This window comes from Xenopus tropicalis, chromosome 3, assembly GCF_000004195.4.
Source record: "Xenopus tropicalis strain Nigerian chromosome 3, UCB_Xtro_10.0, whole genome shotgun sequence".
Classification (NCBI taxonomy): Eukaryota; Metazoa; Chordata; class Amphibia; order Anura; family Pipidae; genus Xenopus; species Xenopus tropicalis.
Window position 1 is genome coordinate 26,151,051 of NC_030679.2, and position 21,529 is coordinate 26,172,579.

General features: G+C 39.4%; 1 protein-coding gene across 3 annotated transcripts; it reads right to left on the bottom strand.

The window, feature by feature from the left end:
* Nucleotides 1-771: 771 nt before the first annotated feature.
* c5orf24 (chromosome 5 open reading frame 24) lies at nucleotides 772-20,966 on the bottom strand. 3 transcript variants are annotated; one of them, XM_018092160.2, is made up of 4 exons: nucleotides 19,600-20,959; nucleotides 6,570-6,751; nucleotides 4,464-4,893; nucleotides 772-2,374 (listed from the first exon to the last, which is right to left on the bottom strand). In XM_018092160.2, the coding sequence occupies exons 2-4, from the start codon at nucleotides 6,600-6,602 to the stop codon at nucleotides 2,334-2,336; spliced, it is 504 nt and encodes a 167-aa protein (XP_017947649.1). In that variant the 5' UTR covers nucleotides 6,603-6,751; nucleotides 19,600-20,959; the 3' UTR covers nucleotides 772-2,333.
* Nucleotides 20,967-21,529: the final 563 nt, after the last annotated feature.

A 21,529-nucleotide genomic window follows, 5' to 3' on the forward strand; every position in this document is an offset into this window, starting at 1 on the left:
GGAACCTCCTTATGCGGACTACCCCTAGTTTCGGGCTCTGCACACAGAAATGCTAACTTTGAAATTGATACTGGCAGATTTTCCCCCCAATGGCCCCTGCTGCCATCACCCCCCCCCAAACCCCTCCCCCGAGCGCGCCTTAGTTAAACTTACCTGCTGCGTGTCGGGGAGGGAGTCTACCGGATCAGTGGAGTGCCCTGCATGGATCGGGTCTGGGCCACTGAGGCCCACCGGGTTTTTTTCGGCCCAGTTTGAAGCTGTGTATCCCCATACTAACATCCCTCCTTCCCCAAATTAAGAGAAACAAATAATAATGGATGTATTTATGAATAAAGCTGTTTAACCTTCACCATTACCCTGGTGTCCGAGTGCGTTCCACATGGTGCTTTGATTTGAGATCCATTCTGTCTGCCTGCACTCAGGCCAACATAATGGCTTCAGGTACAGGTACAGGGTAAGTCTGATGCCAACTTAGGGGCTGATTTTGAAATAGCCCCATGTGGCATTAGCCTAAAAGGAACAGTATATTTTCCATATTGGTAGCCATCACTACTGCATGAAAAACACCCCTGTAGGCAGTACATTTGCCCCCCGTGTCATGTTCCCAAAAAATGTACATTTACTTGCCAAACATATTTACATTCTTAAACCACTCAGATTGTTCACATTGACCCAAAGCAAAAGAATCTGTCTTCTCTATGTAAATGCATTTTATATTGTTAAATGCATTTTATATTGTTATATTCCTATATAAAAAAATTAAACATATACTTATCTTTTTTGTATATTTTTAATTTGGAAGAAAAAGATATTGTGACCAGAAATGGGAATGTCTTAGTGGCGAGGAATTTTTGGTAATAATATAGCCATTTTCTTATAACCATGACAGCAATCTGAAAGTACAGGAAACAGATTCACAAAAGATATTGCAAGCAAAGTAAAAACAAAAGTAAAAGAAAGAAGCCGTGAATATGTCTAAGTGTGGAACAGTATACACTATATATACACACACACATACTTTCTTTAATAATATATGAGTTACATGTAAAATCATGGCACAAAATCCAGTCAATACAATTTGAAGTTTACCATTCAAGGGCAATGTGCTGATAGTTTGAAGTGATTTCTGACAGTAAAAAAAAAAATGGAATGAGTATTTTTCACTTCAGTTCTATGTGGATTGCCAGAGGGCTACAGAAATGCTACTATGTATAGCAATGAATAACCGATTATATAAAAAGAAATTGGATATCGATTTGCGCCTTTGTTAAATCAAGGAGCTACTATGGTATACAATATAGCATCAACAAAGGCCTTTCTGTAGTCATGGAGTCCCGTCCCGATGTGACAATTTGATGAGGTCCAGTCTGATAAGTTCATTGCACAGACCAACCTAATTTCCCTGGTCAGCACAAACACTGCGTAAAGCCATTTTGCATTCTTTATTTACCAGTTAGCAAAGTGAAGCTTTGCATCTTCGTGACACAGATAATTATACGATCACTGTTTTTTTCTTATTTTTGTGTAACCATTAAATGTGTTCATTCTAACCAAACCAGGAAAAGAGACACCACCAAGTATTTCCAGGAGAGAGAGAGAGCAATAGTTGCAGTTGGTGCTTTGGTGAATGGAAACTACCTTTACTTGTAATAAGTCGATGAACAGTTTCAAGAAAGGTGATGTAACTCCACAAGGATGTTCATTATTTAAATACTTCCTTCCTAAACAGCATCGACACAATTCTTATTGTTGCAATGAGGAGCATATGCATTTCAGATGAAGATGCTGACAGATGCCAATGTTGGAATGTCAACTTGAAGAAATCATTTGGTGTTCAAATATCCTATTTTGGGAATATATTTGATTGTAAAATCCATCCTATACACTGCAGTGGAAGCAAGGTGCATGATCCATAGCTGTTCTATAAAGGGTCCATCTGTGTAATTATTCATTTAGTACTGATACTGGCTTTACTCTGAGCTCATTAGGACGGTTTTGCTGTGAGAAGTACATGATTATAAGTTCTGAACATGTGTAACTGCCTGTCTTAAAACACAAAAGTGAAATAGGTGACATTTTCCCTTTAATGTGTTTAGTACTTTTACCAATAGGAAAGACAACTGTAATTAGAAGAATCAATATTCTGAATCCATTTAGCTGCCAGAAGATAAAACACATAAGTAGTCATCCAGATGAGTAAACTTATGGAAACTTATGACCCGTGCAAAGGTAGTAAGATCATTCTCATAGTTGCATGTGGCGTTTTAAGGTCCAGAATATATAAATGACCACCTCCTACTGTAAAGTTTCGCAATAAATCCACAGCATTTGTCCTACGCATCACTGGAACACATGAGGGCTTGCTGCTTTTTTCCTGATGAGAAAGGTATGAGACATGACATCTAGACTTATTCCACCATCTTATAATCAAAACAGTTCATTCTGACAATGTAACCCTATCAACTTTGCATTCCCTTCACTGCCATCAAGTACAGGTTGCCTTCAATTTCCTGTTATCTTTTTTTTTTTTTTTTGCAGTTCCCAAATGTACTGCTTCTTGGTATTTTCATTTGATCTCTGTGTATTGTAACATTCCTTCCTTAGGGCTAAATTCCTACTTCCTCCAGCTATTAAGTGCATTAAGCTGCTGGGGGCATACTAGCATGTAAATACATCCCAGTGTTGCCAACAGCAGAATCTGACTGTAATAACAATTATAGTCAAGGAATAATGATCATATCACAAGTGCTGTGAGAATATAGTTCCTAACTTACTAAGGTGACAAATTCCAGATGCTGTGGCATAAGGTTTAGTTACCATTACTGCATAGGACAAAAATTAGCCTAACTAACTGTGAGTTTGCCCTCAGGCCTTACAGTATAATAGCAAGACAGCATTATGGAGTCATAATACCCTTTTGGTGTTACCCTGTTTAAAAAGGGCTTCTATGCCCCCTGAAACTAGAGGGAACTGTTTACTATATATATATATATATATATATATATATATATGTTTTACACAGTATATTTAATGGTATGGTGTCTAATTTAAACAGGGTACACAATTCCCTACACATATATCTGTTGCATCTTAGCACAGTGTATGTGCATAGTATATGCACATGTGTATTTGCAGAAAGATGTTCTGAGCATACCATGGCATAGGATAAGACTTTATATACTGTTTAAAAGACAATTTAATTAATTATCCTTGCCTTTATCTTACGGTGGCCCAGTCCAGATTTGGAGAGAAGATTTCTATGGTGGCAGACTGGCATTTACAAAGTCCAACAATCTCTCAGCTCGATAATTTGAGAAATCAATAGCAACGGTTTCATAAAGGGGATCTCCATGCAAAAACTGCTTTTTTCCCCATAATGATAGGAAATGTAATCCAAAGACAATTTCCAATATACGTTTATTAAAATTAAACGGTCTAGGAGATACCTACTGCAGATTGGGAAATGCTACAGAACAGACCAATTGAAATGTGAGCTGAACAGGAAATGGCTGGGAACCGATGCATTAAAGGGGTCTTCCTCCCAAAAACTTTTTTACATAATGAAACAAAATACAGTTCTAAACAAGTTTCTAATATACTTTCTTTACAAAGGCTTTTAAAGTTATTTGTAAATGTAATTGCTATTGAAAGGACTTTTTGTTTAAACCTTTCTATTTTTTGATACAGTTCTCCTAAAACAGGGACAAATGGGGCGCCCGAAAATACCTGGCTTGCAGCATTGTTTCAGAAGTCAGAGCCAAAAGGGCTGTAAATATAAAAAGATGGAAACAGCTTTATATAACTACATGAACAAACAACTATTAATTTTTGCAATTAATGTATATTGGAAAGTTGCTTAGAATTACATTTGCTTTCACTACGCAAAAAACTATCTTTGGGGTTTAGGACCCCTGTAAGTTCTTTGTGAGAATGACATGTACTGCTGTAACTTTTTTTGATATCAACTACCATATTCATTCATTTTCCATCAATCACTTTGTAAAGGAATATTACACTAGCAAAGTTTTATGAAGTTTCCTTTTACCTATTTTTAACCCAGGGAAACATGTAACGTCCTGCACTATGACTACATGCAAATGTAAAACAGGCACACAAGAGAAATAAATACAAGTAGAGAAATCATCGAGCACATAAATGCAGGATTACACAAGGGCCAGGTGGCATTCGCAAAACCTGCTCAGTATCCAAGCCTTTTGGGCCTGCAGCTGGGACTAAATTGAGCTAACAAATTTCTAGACAATGTGGCATTTCAAAGGTCTGGTAGATCCACATATATATACATAGGGTTATTGACAAATCTGGTGATTTCTACTCAATAGGATGTTTGAGGGTAGTTTCCACAGCAGAATGTAGTCCTCTGCTAAGTGCTGTGGGGTAGGAAAATCCTGCATTGTTACTAGGGTAACCTAGATTTGCAAGCCGTGATAGAGCTTTTATGCTACCTGGAGGTCGCCCTGGGCTGACTTTGTATCCAGCTGCTTTCGTTGTGCCCAATGGTCTACCCGGACTTGTCTTAAACCCAGCAGCTTTGGTGGTCCCCAGAGGTCTGCCAGTGCTGGTTCTGTATCCTGCTGACTTGGTGGTCCCAGATGGCCTACCCCGCTTGCCAGATCTGCCTAGGTTCTTCTTTTTCTTTAAATCACTTTTTGTGTCTAGGTCCCTGCTGGTTGAGGTTTGCAAGTGTGTTTCATTAATAGTTTCTTGGGTTTGGCAGGAGATATTCTTGTGGGTAACAGGATGGCTGTACTTGCTCTGCTGTGTGGCATACAAGCCGAACTGATCGACGCCTCTCATGGTGTCTTGGTTGAGGCAGGAGGACTTGCCACTCGTACAGAAAGCCACATTACTGCTTGAGACTGGACGCATCATTTTCTATAAAAACAAAAGTGCACAGGTTACCGTACATTAGGGCTCTACTAAATCTCTGGTTTTTCAGTTTTCATTCAATTGTAGTAAAGAAATACTGATCTTTACTCATTACATCATCAAGTGTGAAAGAAGCCTTTTTATAGGTGCAGATTTATCAAAATTCCCTTGAGAAACAAAAACGTGATAGTAGAAAAGTATTTTTCATTGTTTCTTTTTTTTCCCCAAAATCATGCTTTTTTTCCCCCCTTAGTAGTAAATCGCCCACCCTGTGTCTGTAACCCCATTCCAGTTCTTTAATTTACACAATTATTATATCAGTTTAGTAACCCCCTACAGATCAGTCATCCTTGCACAGATACATTCTTATGTCTTCCATTTAGAAACTATGAGCCCTTAAACTAGGCAAAAATTGAATCTATAAAGGCTGGAGTGAACAAATGTCTAACATAATGGCCAGAACTTTACTTCCTGCTTTTATCAGTCAGTGACCAATCAGTGACTTGAGGCGGGGGGGGGGGGGCATATTGGCCATAACTGTTCAGTTAGTTTGCATTTAAATCTGACCTGCATGCTCCCAAACTAACTAATTATGTCCCATGTGGCCACCCCTAAAGTCACTGACTAACTATGAGGTTAGAGAGCTGAAAGCAGGAAGTAGAGTTCTGGTTATTATGTTAGACATAAAGGTCCAAACTTTATAGACTACATTTTTGCCTAATTAACTATATTAGAAATATTTTTTATTTATCTTTACTTTCTATTAATTTAAATGCACCTAAAGCATATAATTTTAATAAAAAGCTGGTACAGGTATTTGTGATTACAGTTTATCTTTTGCCACTACTGTTGGCACAGGCTGGCATACCTTATAGTTCAGTAAGCACAGCCTTTTTTCTGTATTTCCTACCTTATTGTACACACATTCTACTGCTGGAGGGTAGCCCTATATTAAATTTATTGGAGCAGTTGTGGGGCCTACCAATAAAATTAAAAAAAAATCAAATACAGGTATAGGACCTGTTATCCAGAATGCTTGGGACCTGGGTTTCTGAATAAGGGATATTTCTGTAATTTGGATCTCCATACCTTAAGTCTACTAAAAAATAATTTAAACATCATTTAAACCCAGTAGGATTGTTTTGCCTCCAATAAGGATTAATTATATCTTAGTTGGGATCAAGTACAGGTACTGTTTTATTATTACAGAGAAAAGGGAATCATTTAACCATTAAATAAACCCAATAGGACTGTTCTGCCCCCAATAAGGGGTAATTATATCTTAGTTGGGATCAAGTACAGGTACTGTTTTATTATTACAGAGAAAAGGGAATCATTTAACCATTAAATAAACCCAATAGGGCTGTTCTGCCCCCAATAAGGGGTAATTATATTTTAGTTGGGATCAAGTACAGGTACTGTTTTATTATTACAGAGAAAAGGGAATCATTTAACCATGAAATAAACCCAGTAGGATTGTTTTGCCTCCAATAAGGCATTAGTTTTAATTAGAATTATTTGCTTAAAATGGAGTCTATGGGAGATTGCCTTTCTGTAATTCGGAACTTTCTGGATAACGGGTTTCTGGATAAGGGATCCTATACCTGTACCATAAAAACATTGTATGAAAGTGAATTCAAATGGAATGAAAGAATGAATAAGAGAATAGTCTGCAAACGTACATGCATTCCAGACAAATCCTGATGTCTGAACATCTTGAAGGCGGATCAAGTTAAACTTAGTAAAAAACTGTTATTCTGCTCCTCTCTGCCGCTTGGTCCACCAGTGAACTGCTCTCTGGATTTGGTCTTATACAATACATCAGTGCTGTCTCCTCTTTGGTAACGTGTCTAAGGTTATGGACCTGAAATAAAAAAAAAAAATAATGATTTTTCTACCTAATTAAATGTCATCAACAGCATGAACCCACATTAGGATAACACAAGCATAGAGATGAAAAACATTAAAGAGGCAGTATACACCCTTAATCATCTTTAGCTCAGCAGATGGTGGTTTTGCCTATTCTTTTAATTAAAAAGATTTTTGGTTTTCATTATTTCTTGCACAAAACAAGGAAATGAAGGCACATTTTTTAATTTCCAGTCTGTCAAGCAGAAGTGAAACCAGCAAAGCAAATTACCCATCTACAGAAAAGCCTCCTGTATAGGGGACAATCACACCCAAGCCCTAGGACCTGATTGGAGCCTGATTGGCGCTTGCCGGTTGTGGGACACCTAAGAAGGGGACCCATGGACCAAATCTGTAAAAATCATGTATCCGTGTATCAGTGTCTCTTCTGAAGAATGGACCTCAGGGTCCAATTTGCTTTAATGTGTTTTACTGCAGTTCACTGATCAAACTAACTTCTGACTAGGCTGCTATTTATTTAGCTGGAGTCAAATAACTCCATTACTTTATAAATACAAAATGCTGACATGTTTGCACACGTGAGTATTTGTATGTTAATTTATAATCTGCAAAGTTTTGTGCAGGCTGTGCAATGGTCTCTACTGGGCACCTGTCTGTCCAGCAGCTCATTCTAAAACTAAGTTGGTCCTCCCTTTGCTGTTCTAACAGCCTTTACTTTCCTCTACACAATGTTATACTCTCGATGGGATTTGCTTCAAATCAGCCACAAGAGCATTAGTAAGGATGGGCACTGATGGCAGGTGATCACACTGAGTCCTTAAGGCTAATGTCCAACTGAGCAATTTAGTTGCCCACAATAGATCTCTGCTACGTCAGGCAATTAGCCACCCCAAAATTCCTTTCCACCTGCAACAATAGGAGTCACCGGTGAAAATGCCCACGCATTGCTTTGGTTTTTCGAAGTCAAGCGACGTTGCCTGCAGAGTGTGTAGACCTTTCCACCAAAAACTCCTATTCTTGCCGGTGGAAAGGCATTTTGATACAGTTAGTTGCCCGCACTAGCAGGGATCTATCGCAGATGACTAAATCGCTCCATAGGACACTGCTTTTTATATATCTTCAATATGTTATTATGTCACTGCAAGAGTCATGAGTTGAAAAATTACTTTCAATAATGCAGTGATGAATTAAACTAGAAAAAGCAATGAAACCTGGCAAATTAACACAAAGGATATGATGTGGATAATGGATGTGGATAAAGTGGCTGCTTTTAATGATAGTTTGCCAGGCTGAACCTGGCTAAATAACTTCTGGAAAAAACAAAAACATGAATCTTGATAAAGTTGTGTATTTTTACCGTTCCACACTGGTTTAATTATACATAGTTACATAGTTACATAGGGTTGAAAAAAGACCATTGTCCATCAAGTTCAACCCATCCGAGTAAACCCAGCACACAACCTATACTAACCAATCTATACACTCACATACATAAACTATATATACAACCAGTAACACTAACTGTAGATATTAGTATCACAATAGCCTTGGATATTCTGCTTGTTCAAAAACTCATCCAGGCCCCTCTTAAAGGCATTAGCAGAGTCTGCCATTACCACATCACTAGGAAGGGCATTCCCCAGCCTCACTGCCCTCCCCGTGAAAAACCACCTACGCTGCTTCAAATGGAAGCTCCGTTCCTCTAATCTATAGGGGTGACCTCTGGTGCGCTGATTGTTTTTATGGGAAAAAAGAACATCCCCCATCTGCCTATAATCCCCTCTAATGTACTTGTACAGAGTAATCATGTCCCCTCGCAAGCGCCTCTTTTCCAGAGAAAACAACCCCAACCTCGACAGTCTAACCTCATAGTTTAACTCTTCCATCCCCTTAACCAGTTTAGTTGCACGTCTCTGCACTCTCTCCAGCTCATTAATATCCTTCTTAAGGACTGGAGCCCAAAACTGCACTGCATACTCAAGGTGAGGCCTTACCAGGGACCTATAAAGAGGCAAAAATATGTTTTCATCCCTTGAGTCAATGCCCTTTTTTAAACAAGACAGCACTTTATTTGCTGTAGTAGCCACAGAATGACACTGCCTGGAATTAGACAACTTGTGATCTACAAAAACCCCTAGATCCTTCTCCATTAAGGATACCCCCAACACACTACCATTCAGTAGATAGTTCATAACTTGCACTTGTCAACATTGAACCTCATTTTCCAGTTTGCTGCCCAGTTTTCCAATTTAATCAAATCGCTCTGCAAAGCGGCAGCATCCTGCATGGAACTTATAGTTTTGCACAATTTAGTGTCATCAGCAAAAATAGAAACATTACTCTCTATGCCCACCTCCAGGTCATTAATAAACAAGTTAAAAAGCAAAGGACCAAGGACTGACCCCTGCGGTACTCCACTAACCACACTGGCCCAATTAGAAAATGTTCCATTTACCACCACTCTTTGTACTCTATCCTTCAGCCAGTTCTCTATCCAATTACAAATATTATGTTCTAGGCCAATATTCCTCAATTTGATCATTAACCTTCTGTGAGGTACTGTATCAAACGCTTTAGCAAAATCTAAGTAGATGACATCAACTGCCATTCCAGCATCAAGGTTCCTGCTCACCTCCTCATAAAAGGCAACTAAATTAGTCTGGCAAGATCTGTTATTATGCCTGGTGAAAAGAGGCAAATATTAATCAAAGGAAAAACTATAAAATCTTTTAGTAAAATTTTCAGTTCTGGCAAAAGTTCTCCAGATTTTAACTTTTGCACTAAAAATGGCCCATATCTTTAAAGGACAAGGAGAGTGCTATTGGGAGTCTTTAGAAAGCACCTTTAAGAATATATCTGTAGAGCCTAAATATGGCATTTTTTTGGATGGCAGTATTGGTGACTCTGTAAAGTTGAAGATAAGTCTGAATGGCTTTTCCTGTCCTTTAACTAATGGTCTTAAGGTGGCCGCACACATGGCGATTTTCTAGATCGTTCCAACCCTCCACTGACGTTCAGGGCTAAATCGTCAGATATGGAGGTAGAAACAATAGGATTTCTACCTCCTTCTGCCGATTCAGCCCTGAACATAGATTTTGCTCGGGTGCCATCAAAATCTTCTAACCTGCCCGATCAGCGAGTCGACCGATATCAGCAGCCTTCTGAGATATTGATCTCCTCGCCGACTTGCTATACACGCACCAAATATTTCATATGATATTATCGGTGCGAGTAACGGCAGCTTTAAGGTTCTAAAGTTCCCTGTGTGAAAACAAAAGTTTTTGTTGACCCAATGTGTGTTTGTTTTTGTGCAACAAACAATTAAGGAGACAATATTCAGATCACTATTACCCAGTATGTTCTATTACTTGCACACTTGTAATTTTCTGAGGGTTTCAGATCACTAGATCCAAAATAACACCGCTCTGACTGGGTCAGTCATGCAATTGTCTTGCAGCAATGTAATGTGCTTCTGTATATATGCAGGTAACTAGCACTTACTGCTAAAATGACCTTGTCTATTAGCCCAAGTTAATTGGAGGAGTATGTGATAGACCTTTGTGAAAGGTAGAACCTATATGGCTTCTCACTTTATCACTTCTTTCTACCAGCAACTTTTTTCTTTTTTCTAGAACCCAATTTTCCATCCAATCTTCACTTCACAATGCTTTTATTTCTATTTTTCTTTTGCTCAGCTACAACAGTTTTCAACGCAGGATGAATTTTCTCCTAGACATTACATTAGCCACATTAACTGGGAGCTGAAACCATGAAATATTTATGTCAGGGCTGAGCTCTCAAAATACAGTATATATGAAATGGCACTGCTGGGAACAGCACTAAAAATCACATGCCTTATTCATTTTTTAATATTGGACTTAAAATGTTTTTTTACAGCAGCAACTGTGAAGTAAACTATAGATATTGTATAAATTTATATAAAACAGTAAACTTAATTTTTGTTCATATATACCAAAGCTCAAATCCATTTCTGAAAATTGCTGTGACTTCCAAACGAAGAGTGGGGGGGTATTGCATGTTTCTGTACCAAAAGGGGAACCCCCTCGCCTTCCCAAAAAGTAAGCGCTCGGTAATGGAGTGATCGGCACCCTCCTAATGGTTGCAATGACAAAATCATCAGCACGCAGCTAGAACTACACTTGCATGGTTTGGCCCTGCTGCCCTTGCCCTGCATGCTGGTGATTTTGTTCTGAATGTTACTGTAGGGAATCATTTTAACCTGATAACGTATTGGTATGAAACACAGAGTTTTTATATATATATCCTGATGACGATCCTGTGGTGATCGAAACGCGTAGATGGTATGCTGAAATAAATCACTGACCTGATTGATGCTGTAGCTGTGAGTGCTTTCTACTGTTGAGTTTTATATATATATATATATATATATATATATATTGTCATTGTATTTACTATAGGGGCATTATTTTTCAACACTACAAAATGAAACACCTTACCAAAAGATTCAGTAGAAGTAATTGTGAAAAGCTGTTCCTTTAAAGAGGCAGTACACCCTTCTTCCCGTTAAACATAAGTTCAATGAATAGGGCTTGTACTAAACTTACTTCTTTACTATTGCATTAAAGGATAAATAAGCCATTACCTTTTTCCCTGCAAGTAGCTCTCTCAGCTACTTCTTAGTCTAGCGTGATGCTCCGCCCCTTTTCTTTGCTGAGCTCTCCTCTCTCTGACTGTGAAGACGGTTCAGGAGGTGTCTACATGCTAGACTAGGAAGTAGCTGAGAGAGCTGAAATTGAGCAGCTTGTGATAAAGAATTTACATGAGACTAAATAGAGGTAGAAAGGTAGGTTATTCAGGGTGCTATTTAGAGCCATTTTATAGACAGAAAAAAGGTTCACTTATTCTTCAATCACAAAGAGGTAGAAAATTAGATTGCCCCTATATAACCCCCCTCCCTTCACCTTTTGTTGTAACTGTGCTATTAGAGACTATTATGAATTATCTATACACTTTACTATATGATCTAGTTTAAGAAAACTAATACATTGATACGTTGATTTGGAACTATATTTACATTTTTCAGTGTATATAATCTATTTTACAACCAAAAAATAAAAAGCTAGGCAGGTTTTAGGTTTTTATTTTTTGGTCAAGGAAAACAAAAACCTTTCTTATGAATATGCTTTTGCACTTCTTTTTATCATGACCTGTGTGGTTGTCTGTAAAAGAATATGAAATGTACTACTCATCTATGAACATTGGCTACCTGGGCAGTAACCCACATAAACCAATCAAACATTGTTTTGTGTTGTCATTGTTTTGTCTGCAGCTCGCTGAAAATAAAATCTACTCACTGATTGGTTGCTACAGGTTATTGCCTAGGTGCAAATTTGCCCTGTGTTGATAAATTAGACCTAATTGCACAGCGGGAAAGCAAGGGCAAAGCTGAAAACTCAGCAGCTTATCGTAAGTAATGGATTAAACAAAAAGTATTATACTTTATAGAAAAGAAATTATGAGGTAATGTAAAATTATGAGAAAAATGTTTCCATTTAAATATCTGTCTTCTTTCAGTTCCATGTACATCTTCAGCATTACCGCACCAACACCAGTGAGAAACATGCAACTGTGCCCTCAGAAGTCTTCTCCATCTCTGGTATAATTCACTGGGGTTTATTTATAAGCACTGGGCAATTTTTCACCAGGGCAGTAACCCATGGCAACCAATCAGATGTTTACTTTCACTGTTCTACTTGCTACGTGCTAACTGAAAAAAAAAATCACTGATTGGTTGCTATCGGTTACTGCCCAGGTGCAAATTGGACAGTATTTATAAATGGGCCCCACTGGGTGCAATCTGTCTGACAGACTCACTGACTCTGCATTTGCTCAGCACCATCATCATCTTTATTGTAATAGTGAAATCCCTCTCCATTTCCCTTCTATTTTTGTTCTCCCTTTAGGGGGCTATTTTATATATACACATGCAAAATCTAAGTTCAGGAACTCTGATTATTTATTTTAATGATATACTGGGCTAGACAGAAAAATCAGATTACAGGGTATTACTTTTTTATTTTCAATTGCATTGATTTCCTTCTACTGGTTTCTCCAAACCTAATTTCAGGGAATATTACAGCTCTTTTTATGTTCCCATTTCCTTTAGGAAGTCGTTCGGGCCCGTTTTCTATTTGCTTCCTTTATTACTGTAGCTGCACTTCGCATGTTTCACTTTCTACCATAAATCTGCAAGTCTCTAAGGCAGGGAAAAAAGGAAAAAAATACCCAAGAAAAGCAGAAACAGATACCATATTTGGTAGAGATCAAAAGGGCATAAAATTCCAAGCAGCACACGTGGTTCCCCAGGAAAACATACACAGCACCTCTGCTTATTGTACAAGCAAACACATCTGCTGCAGCCTGTGCTAATGAGGGGGTAAGGAAAGGGGGGAAGGGGCAAAATCATGAGGCGTACATTGCCACTGCTCCCATCCTGTAACATTCTTACTATACACAATATTATAAATGTTTTCATGTTTACAAGTTAGGTATGATACTAGCTTGAGGAATACATTCCCCACCACAGCCCAACACTGATCATATTATATATATATATATATATATATATATATATATATATATATATATATATATATATATGTATATCTTATATCAAAGATGGACAGCACACACATTTAAAGTGCAAAACATGTATTATATGAAAAAAATCACATCAGCCATACTGTACACAAAAAAAGCCACGTTTTGAGTCCAGCCGGGCTCTTTCTGAGGCATGTCAGCAGTGACTCCATATGTATTATTCAGAACAAACTATTTATCATCCACAAGGGGGAAGTGACCACATCATTAATCATATACGCTTGATGCAGGGTTCCATCCCTGTCACCAATAAGTAAATACAATAGTAATCCATTGCAAAACAGTGGTAATCCATTGCAGAACAGCTCATTAACATTATCTACGCAAAATTTCAACTAAACATTATACAAACAAATATAAATTGTAATCCTTATTAAGTCCATTAGGATGTAGGGAATTTAGTCTCTTGATCCACCATACCTCCCTCTGTTTCAGTTTTAACTCTCGATCCCCTCCCCTTCTGAGTGGAGGAACTGCCTCCAACATGGTGTATTTCAACTGTTGGGGGTATGACCCTGTTCTTTAAAGTGTTTTGATAGTGATAATATAACATTTCCTACATTAATCGTGGCCTTGTTTTGTGAAATACGGGATTTTACACACACTCACACAGGGTATGGGATCCATTATCTGGGAACCCTTTATCCAAAAAGCTCTGACTCCATTATAAACAAATATTTCATTTTATTTTTAAACTATGGTGTAATAATAAAACAGTACCTTGTACTTGATCCCAACTAAGATATAAATAATTCTTATTGGGGGCAAAATAAGCCTATTGGGTTTACTTAAGGTATGGTGATCCAAATTACAGAAAGATCTCTTATCCAGAAAACACCAAGTCCCAATTCTCATTCTGGATAATAGAACCCATACCTGTATATAATACACAAGCCGTGGATTTCTCTCAAATTATATCCTGGTCGCCCATTGGTCGCAGGAAATATCGTTCCCACCCTACGCTGATGTTCAGAGCTAAATCGTCAGATATGTAGGTAGATTGACGAGATGACCGCTATCCGCCATACATGCACCGAATGGCGTGCAAAACAAGGTTTTGTAAGATACTATCGGTGCGTGTATAGCAGGCTTGAGTAAAACCCTAAGTGGTCTCAGCTTAGTGGTGGTATTTCAGGATTTACTGCAACTATTTTACAGTAGGGAATAAGCCATAAAGTTATCCCTGTTGTATCTATTGTGACACAGAACTGAAAAGAAGCAATTGTGTGTTTTTCAGATGTGGTCTGTCATCTGTCTGGCTTCTGGCTGGATCTAGTGGTGTGACATTCTGGCAAAGCACAAGAAAGATAACTGTTCATCAATTAGTATGAGATTTACAAAAAGCAGAGAGGTGGCGATATAGTACAAAGTGAGTGATAAATAGGCAGATATAAGGACTGGTGTTTGCCATTCATCTGAGGGTAATTAAAGCCATGGTGAAATATATTTATCTTGCTTTTCACTGTTCACTCGCGAGTCTTTTCCGGCGATTTCAGGAAATTGCACCGCCGCGTGTGCCATCCTGCCGGCGACTTACATGTTCACCGGCGGGATGGCGGGTCATGGCAACTCGGGGAGATTAGTCGCCCGCGAACAGGGAGTTTTGTCGCAGGCGACTAATCTCCCCCGTGTGCCAGAGCCCTAAGAAACAGGGTATCTGCCATGTTTAGTGGCACAGAATCACACAAGATCGCTAATGCATTTTTCTTTCCTGGGAATGACCTGATGCAGATCTCAATTATGTTTTCTCTCTTGGAAAGGCACAAAGAACATTTATTCAGGAAAATATTGTATAACTATTTCCTCACTGATACTCAACACTGAAAAAGAGAACCTTTGACTTTTTTTAGTAGCGTTGGACGAAAGGGACACTAACACTCCTATATTTAAGAGCTGTAAGTTTTATCCTTTGTGTAACATGAAAAAATTTTCCAAGCCATTTTATCAAAGCTACTTTCATCTGCTGGTTGATCACAATCTAACTTTTTACCCCCATATGTAATAAAAAGCACCAAGTTTGCCCAGAATGAAAAACGATCGGGTGCAGGCACATGTAGCCGATATACGCATGAGAACGCGAGAATTTGCATTCTCTCGCGTTTTCGTGCGTATATCAGCTACATGTGCCTGCACCCAAGCGTACTCCATTCATTCGGGTGCAGGCAAAAGTAGCAGGCGTAGGGCTGAATTTTCGCCAAGCGTTTTTCCACTTGCCGAAAATATCAGCCCTACGCCTCGGCATCAGCCTAAGGGCTCTGGCACACGGGGGAGATTAGTCGCCCGCGATTAACTCCCTGTTCGCGGGCGACTAATCTCCCCAAGTTGCCTACCCCTGCCATCCCACCGGCGAACATGTAAGTCGCCGGCGGGATGGCAGACGCGGCGGCGCGATTTCGCGCAAATCGTCGAAAAAGACTCGCGAGGCTTTTTCGCAGATTTCCGCAAATCGCCCCGCTGCGTCTGCCATCCCGCCGGCGACTTACATTTTTGCCGGTGGGATGGCAGGGGTAGGCAACTCGGGGAGATTAGTCGCCCGCGAACAGGGAGTTAATCGCGGGCGACTAATCTCCCCCGTGTGCCAGAGCCCTAAGATGTTTGCTTTCAACAGGTGACTAGTAAATGCTACTTGCTGATTGGTTGCTATAGGTTACTGCTCCCGAGCAAACATATTTCCATTTATTACTATCTTATAGAACTAAAGCTTAACAAAAAAACAGACTAAAAATGCTACACCTCATCCTTAAACTTTGCTTACTTGAGAAAACAACTATAAGGGCCATGTCCCATAGGCTTCCTTCATTATAAAATAATTTAAAGTTTTCAAACTGATTTCACATGGTGATCCAAATTATGGAAAGACCCCTTTATCCAGAAAACCCCAGGTCCTATGCATTCTGGATAACAGGTCCCATACCCCTATTATATATAGGTATGGGATCGCTTATCCGGAAACCCGTTATCCAGAAAGCTCCAAATTACGCAAATCCTGTCTCCCATAGACTCCATTTTAATCAAATAATTCAGAATTTTAAAACTGATTTCCTTTTTCTCTGTAGTAATAAAACAGTACCTTGTACTTGATCCCAACTAAGATATAAATAATCCTTATTGGAGGCAAAACAATCTTACTGGGTTTAATTGATGTTTTATTGATTTTGTGTCCGGAATACCCTTGGGTCCCAAGCATTCTGGATAATGGGTCCTATACCTGTATTTTAAAAAAAAAAAAACCTTATCCAGATAAGCCCAGGTCCAAAGTATTCTTGAAAATAGATTCCATACATAAATTCACATAAATTATCAAATAATCTAAACTTGTGGTTCCCAGGACAGTAAGCAACTACATCTTGGGCTAAAAGTATCAGACCACTTTTCAAAAATTGTGCGTGTTAAGTTGGAACATTCACAGCCATGTTCCAAACTGTTTCTTAATTGCAGTTCACCATCTAACAGTCAGAAGGGTGATTCTATCTTTGGCAGAAGCAAAGGAACACTGCCTGTGTGAATGAGTAGGGTAACCTGAACTAAATTAAAGCTGCAGAATACAAGGACAACTGACAATTCCATGCTTCCTGCTTTGTGGCAAAAGTCTGGGAAAGCCCCTTACTAGGTTCAGCATAATAATGCCCCAAGTGCAAAGCGAGTGCCTTACAGAACTGCTGAGATTAGAGTGGAAGAATTTCAATGGTCTAAACCAGTGCTGTCCAACTTCTGTTGTACCGAGGGCCGGAATTTTTCCGACCTACGTGGTGGAGGGCCGATAATGGAAGCCAGTTTTGACCACTCCCCTTTTTGAAACCGCACCCACTTGAAACCACACCCATGTTATCATATGACCATACCCAAATTAATGGTTGTAGTACAGCAAAACCTGCCATACTCTGCCTGCCCTACCCTGCCTGTGTGTGCCATACTCTGCCTTCCCTACCCTGCCTGTGTGTGCCATACTCTGCCTTCCCTACCCTGCCTGTGTGCCATACTTTCACTGTGTGTGCCATTCTTGGCTGGTTTGTGCCATACTTGGCCTGTGTGTGCCATACTCTGCCTGCCCTACCCTGCCTGTGTGTGCCATACTCTGCCTTCCCTACCCTGCCTGTGTGCCATACTTTCACTGTGTTTGCCATTCTTGGCTGGTTTGTGCCATACTTGGCCTGTGTGTGCCATACTCTGCCTTCCCTATCCTGCCTGTGTGTGCCATACTCTGCCTGTATGGCACACACAGGCAGCCTAAAGTGACACAATGCTGGCACTGCTCCTACAGTCTGCACAATAACTATATATTAAAAAACTTTTTAATTGAAGTACCACCTCAGTGTATGTTCTTTTTGTAGTGTGAAGGGATTATTTGTGGGTTTCTATTGCTCCTGAGGTGTGAACAGGGGAACAATGTGGGTGATTACAGCCTGAGCCTGAGGTGTGAACACTGCAGGGGGTGAACAATGCAGAGATTAACAGGTGTGAACAACACAGGGGATTACATATTTAAACAATACAGCCTGATTACAGCCTGAATCTGAGGTGAGAACCATGCAGGGGGGGCAGTTAATCACAGTACTGATACCATTTAAAGCTTACACAAGAGTAAGCCATCAAAGCAGCCAGACAGGTGGGGGCCACACAGAGGGGGGTCGCCAGTTGGACAGCACTGGTCTAAACAATGCCATCACTTAACCCAACTGAACAGCTGTGGGATGAACTATATATATAATTTATATCCACATATATAATTTTGATAATAACATATGGATCCTCTAGTTTGTAAGGAATGACTGTTTTTCCCTAAAGCTGTACATTCAAAAATGTCCTGGCCTCTATAAGGAAGCATTTGTAAGTCAGGTACCCTTCCATAGGGAAAAGGAGGCATCAACTTGAATCCCAGTGCTGCTTAGTAAACACAGCCTGGAAGTTTTTAGTGCATTGGGGAGAAAACAGGAAACTGAGTCCAAGGGATGTTAGTGAACCCTTAAATAAATAAATAAATAAATATATATATATATATATATATAGAGGAATGCAGTAGAACCCTGCTTTGAAGGTTTCCTGAAACGAATGCAGTTTTTTTCTCGGTCACATACAGGCATGTCTTTTATTCCCCCCAGATTTTACATTTTCACAGAATTTTTGCCGTCTTTACATTTTCCAGGGGACAGCGCCAAATTGGGGTTCTACTCTTAAATGTGACTTGTTTAATTTTCATTAAGAAGTTGCAAAAAATATACATATTTCATAATTAAAAGAATAAGCAAAATGTATGTTCAGCACAAGCCCTTTTTATTAAATCACTGTTGAAATGGGGGGGGGGGAGGGTATACTTTCCCTTTCAATTGTGCAATTCCTTGTCTTTTTGATGTAATGAACCTAGGCAGAAAACCAATGCTAATCATAACCCAGCAAAATCTGACTGCGGCCTCAATCTGGATCTGTTTATTTTAGGAAACAAGCCTACAACTTTTGAGTTGATATTCAATTCCCCAAATAGTATCAGATGTACACAAGGTACAGGTATTCTAGTCAATATATAAAGTGAAAATGCATTGCAAATAGTATTTTATATTTATCCAACAGATTGGTACCTATTATTTGCCTTAGTCCTGCAAGTCTTGTATAGCAACAGCCTTTACTTGGATAGCAACAGATGAAATCTCAAATATTTAAAGCACCTATTGTAGTTTGTGAAAAGCTGAAGATTCCTGACTTAAAACAGCCACAACAGTGTTGTATCAAACGGATAATGCCAGATTTCTAGTCCAAGTGACACTAATGAATGGGGATTTTTGGTTACTGTGAGTACCTCAGCTGGTTATGGGCATAACTGAGCCTCAATAGGAACATCCTATGGTAACAGACTTCCATATGCATGAAAATACACCTATAAACCTTTAATGTCACACCTTCATAAAGAGATACACAGATACAATTTAAAGTTAAAATACAGGGAATTAATGTGCAATGCAGTTCAATATAAATGCAGAAAATATTCAACGTTTGGCAAGAGTATAATAATGGTATGAATAATTGGCAAATAATAAACACATGTGCCAGCTCATTACTTGCATATAATATATATAAATATGACATGCAGGGATATTGCCATGTAATGTGTATCACTTGGTCCCTCCGCTTCCCATTGTGTGTCTAGCAGCAACATGACAGCCTCTCCATGGGAAAGAAGGAAATACCCCAATAAGTAAATGGCTTCACCTGGCTCTCCTGCTGCCAGTGCTTCCGATTTCCTCCCTGTCCTGCCAAGCTTCCCCGGGCAGTAACACGGCAATCCGTTTCGTGGACCGGATCTTTCGGCTCTCCAGGCCGGAGGAGGAGGAAGGGAAAAGGGAGGATGTAAGAGAAGGGGGAGGAAGAGATGTCAAAACCCTCGAAAAGCTCAGGGATTCGGCGCGGCGGCCATTTTGCGAGAATAAGAGCTCAGAATCCGGAAATGAGAGTGGGCGGGGCTGCTGTCTCCATGTTGGTGATGGGGAGCGCTGGGTGCTGCAGCTGCCTCTATACATTGCTTACACGAATGATACAGTAAATACATGCAGTAAAGTTAGCACTGTACAGAATTGCTTTTGCTATGTCCAATTACTTCAAATATTTGTCAAAATAATATCGTTTGGTGACGAGACCTCCACTAAAAAAAGTCTGTGGGGTATAATTCGCACCCACACAAAACAAGGTATAAGGTGCCCCTCTTCAGTATCTGGCGTTAATTCCATGTTATTAGCAAATAATGGCAGGTAACTTCACGTATAGGCTTTAGGGTAAGGGAATTAGTTCAGACGTCTGATCAGAGGATCACTGAAATACATCAATGCAGCCCCTGAAGTCACAATGAGCTTACTAGCAACAGCCCACACCTGAGCCTTTCCCAAGCAGAGGCCCAACCATAGACATACTTATATACCCACAGCTTCCCCTCGCTGCTCTTTGCAATAACTAATAATATGGAATTAGGGAATCGTCATTATAATGTGATCTTCCTTTGAGGAGATGTTGCACAGTGCAGGTATGGGTCCTTTGTGAAAGGGCTCTAGGACACTGTATGGTGGCAGCTCAGAAAAGAGCAATAAAACTAGCCTGTCTGACTTGTCCACTTAGAATGGTGTCTTATCTGCACAGTAGTGTAGTTATTTCTGAACTACAACTCCCACACCCATACAGTCCTTGTCATCAAAGTTTGATTGTTACTGCACAGCAAAAAGTATATTACAATTAACCCTTAAAACACCAGGATATTACTGTAAACTGCCAAATGACAATTTATTTTTCATAGCTCCTTACCTGGAGCTAGCATGATTGTTGACATATGACTGTCACAAGCTGGCAAAACATAATTGCAAACTTGATTAGTATAAGTGGTTATAAACATCCCTGTCATGCACTCCAAAGAGCTGCTTTAGGAGATATTACATCCTCTGCAGGTTTGTATAGAAACAGGCCCAAAGAGCCCTGACAATCCCTCTGGCATTTGACAGAATCTACAGGTGGCCAGTCTGGGCTTGAACCCTAGTATCTGTTGAAAGGGAAGCATTTGTAGCTATAAGCTGCTATCACAGTTATGGGACCTGTTATCCAAAATACTCAGGACCTGAGGTTTCCAGATAAGGGGTCTTTCTGTAATCTGGATCTCCAAAAGGAGAAGGGAAGGTACAATCCTTTCAGTGATTATAATCACTTACCTGGTACCCTGGGCTGGCGTTCCTGTTAGCAGAAAAAGGCACATTTAATCTTCTTTCTTCACAATACACATGCACAGAAGAGTAAAAAAGCTCGCTTTTTGTTAAAGTGCATTTTTTACTCTGCGCGTGAGCAATTGGAGTGAAGGAAAAAGTAAGTGATCAGGTAAGTGATTACAATCACTAGGAGACCCTAACATTTTGGCACCCCCCAGTCATTGTACTTCATTGTATTTCCTTCAAGTCTGCTGAAAACAATTTAAACATTATATAAACCCAATAGGATTGTTTTGCCTCCAATAAGGATTAATTATATCTTAATTAGGATAAAGTACAAAGTACTGTTTTATTATTACAGAGAAAAAGGAAATAATTTTTAAAATTTCAAAATATTTCATTAAAATGCAGTATATGGGAGATGGCGTTCCTGTAATTTGGAGCTTCTGGATAACAGG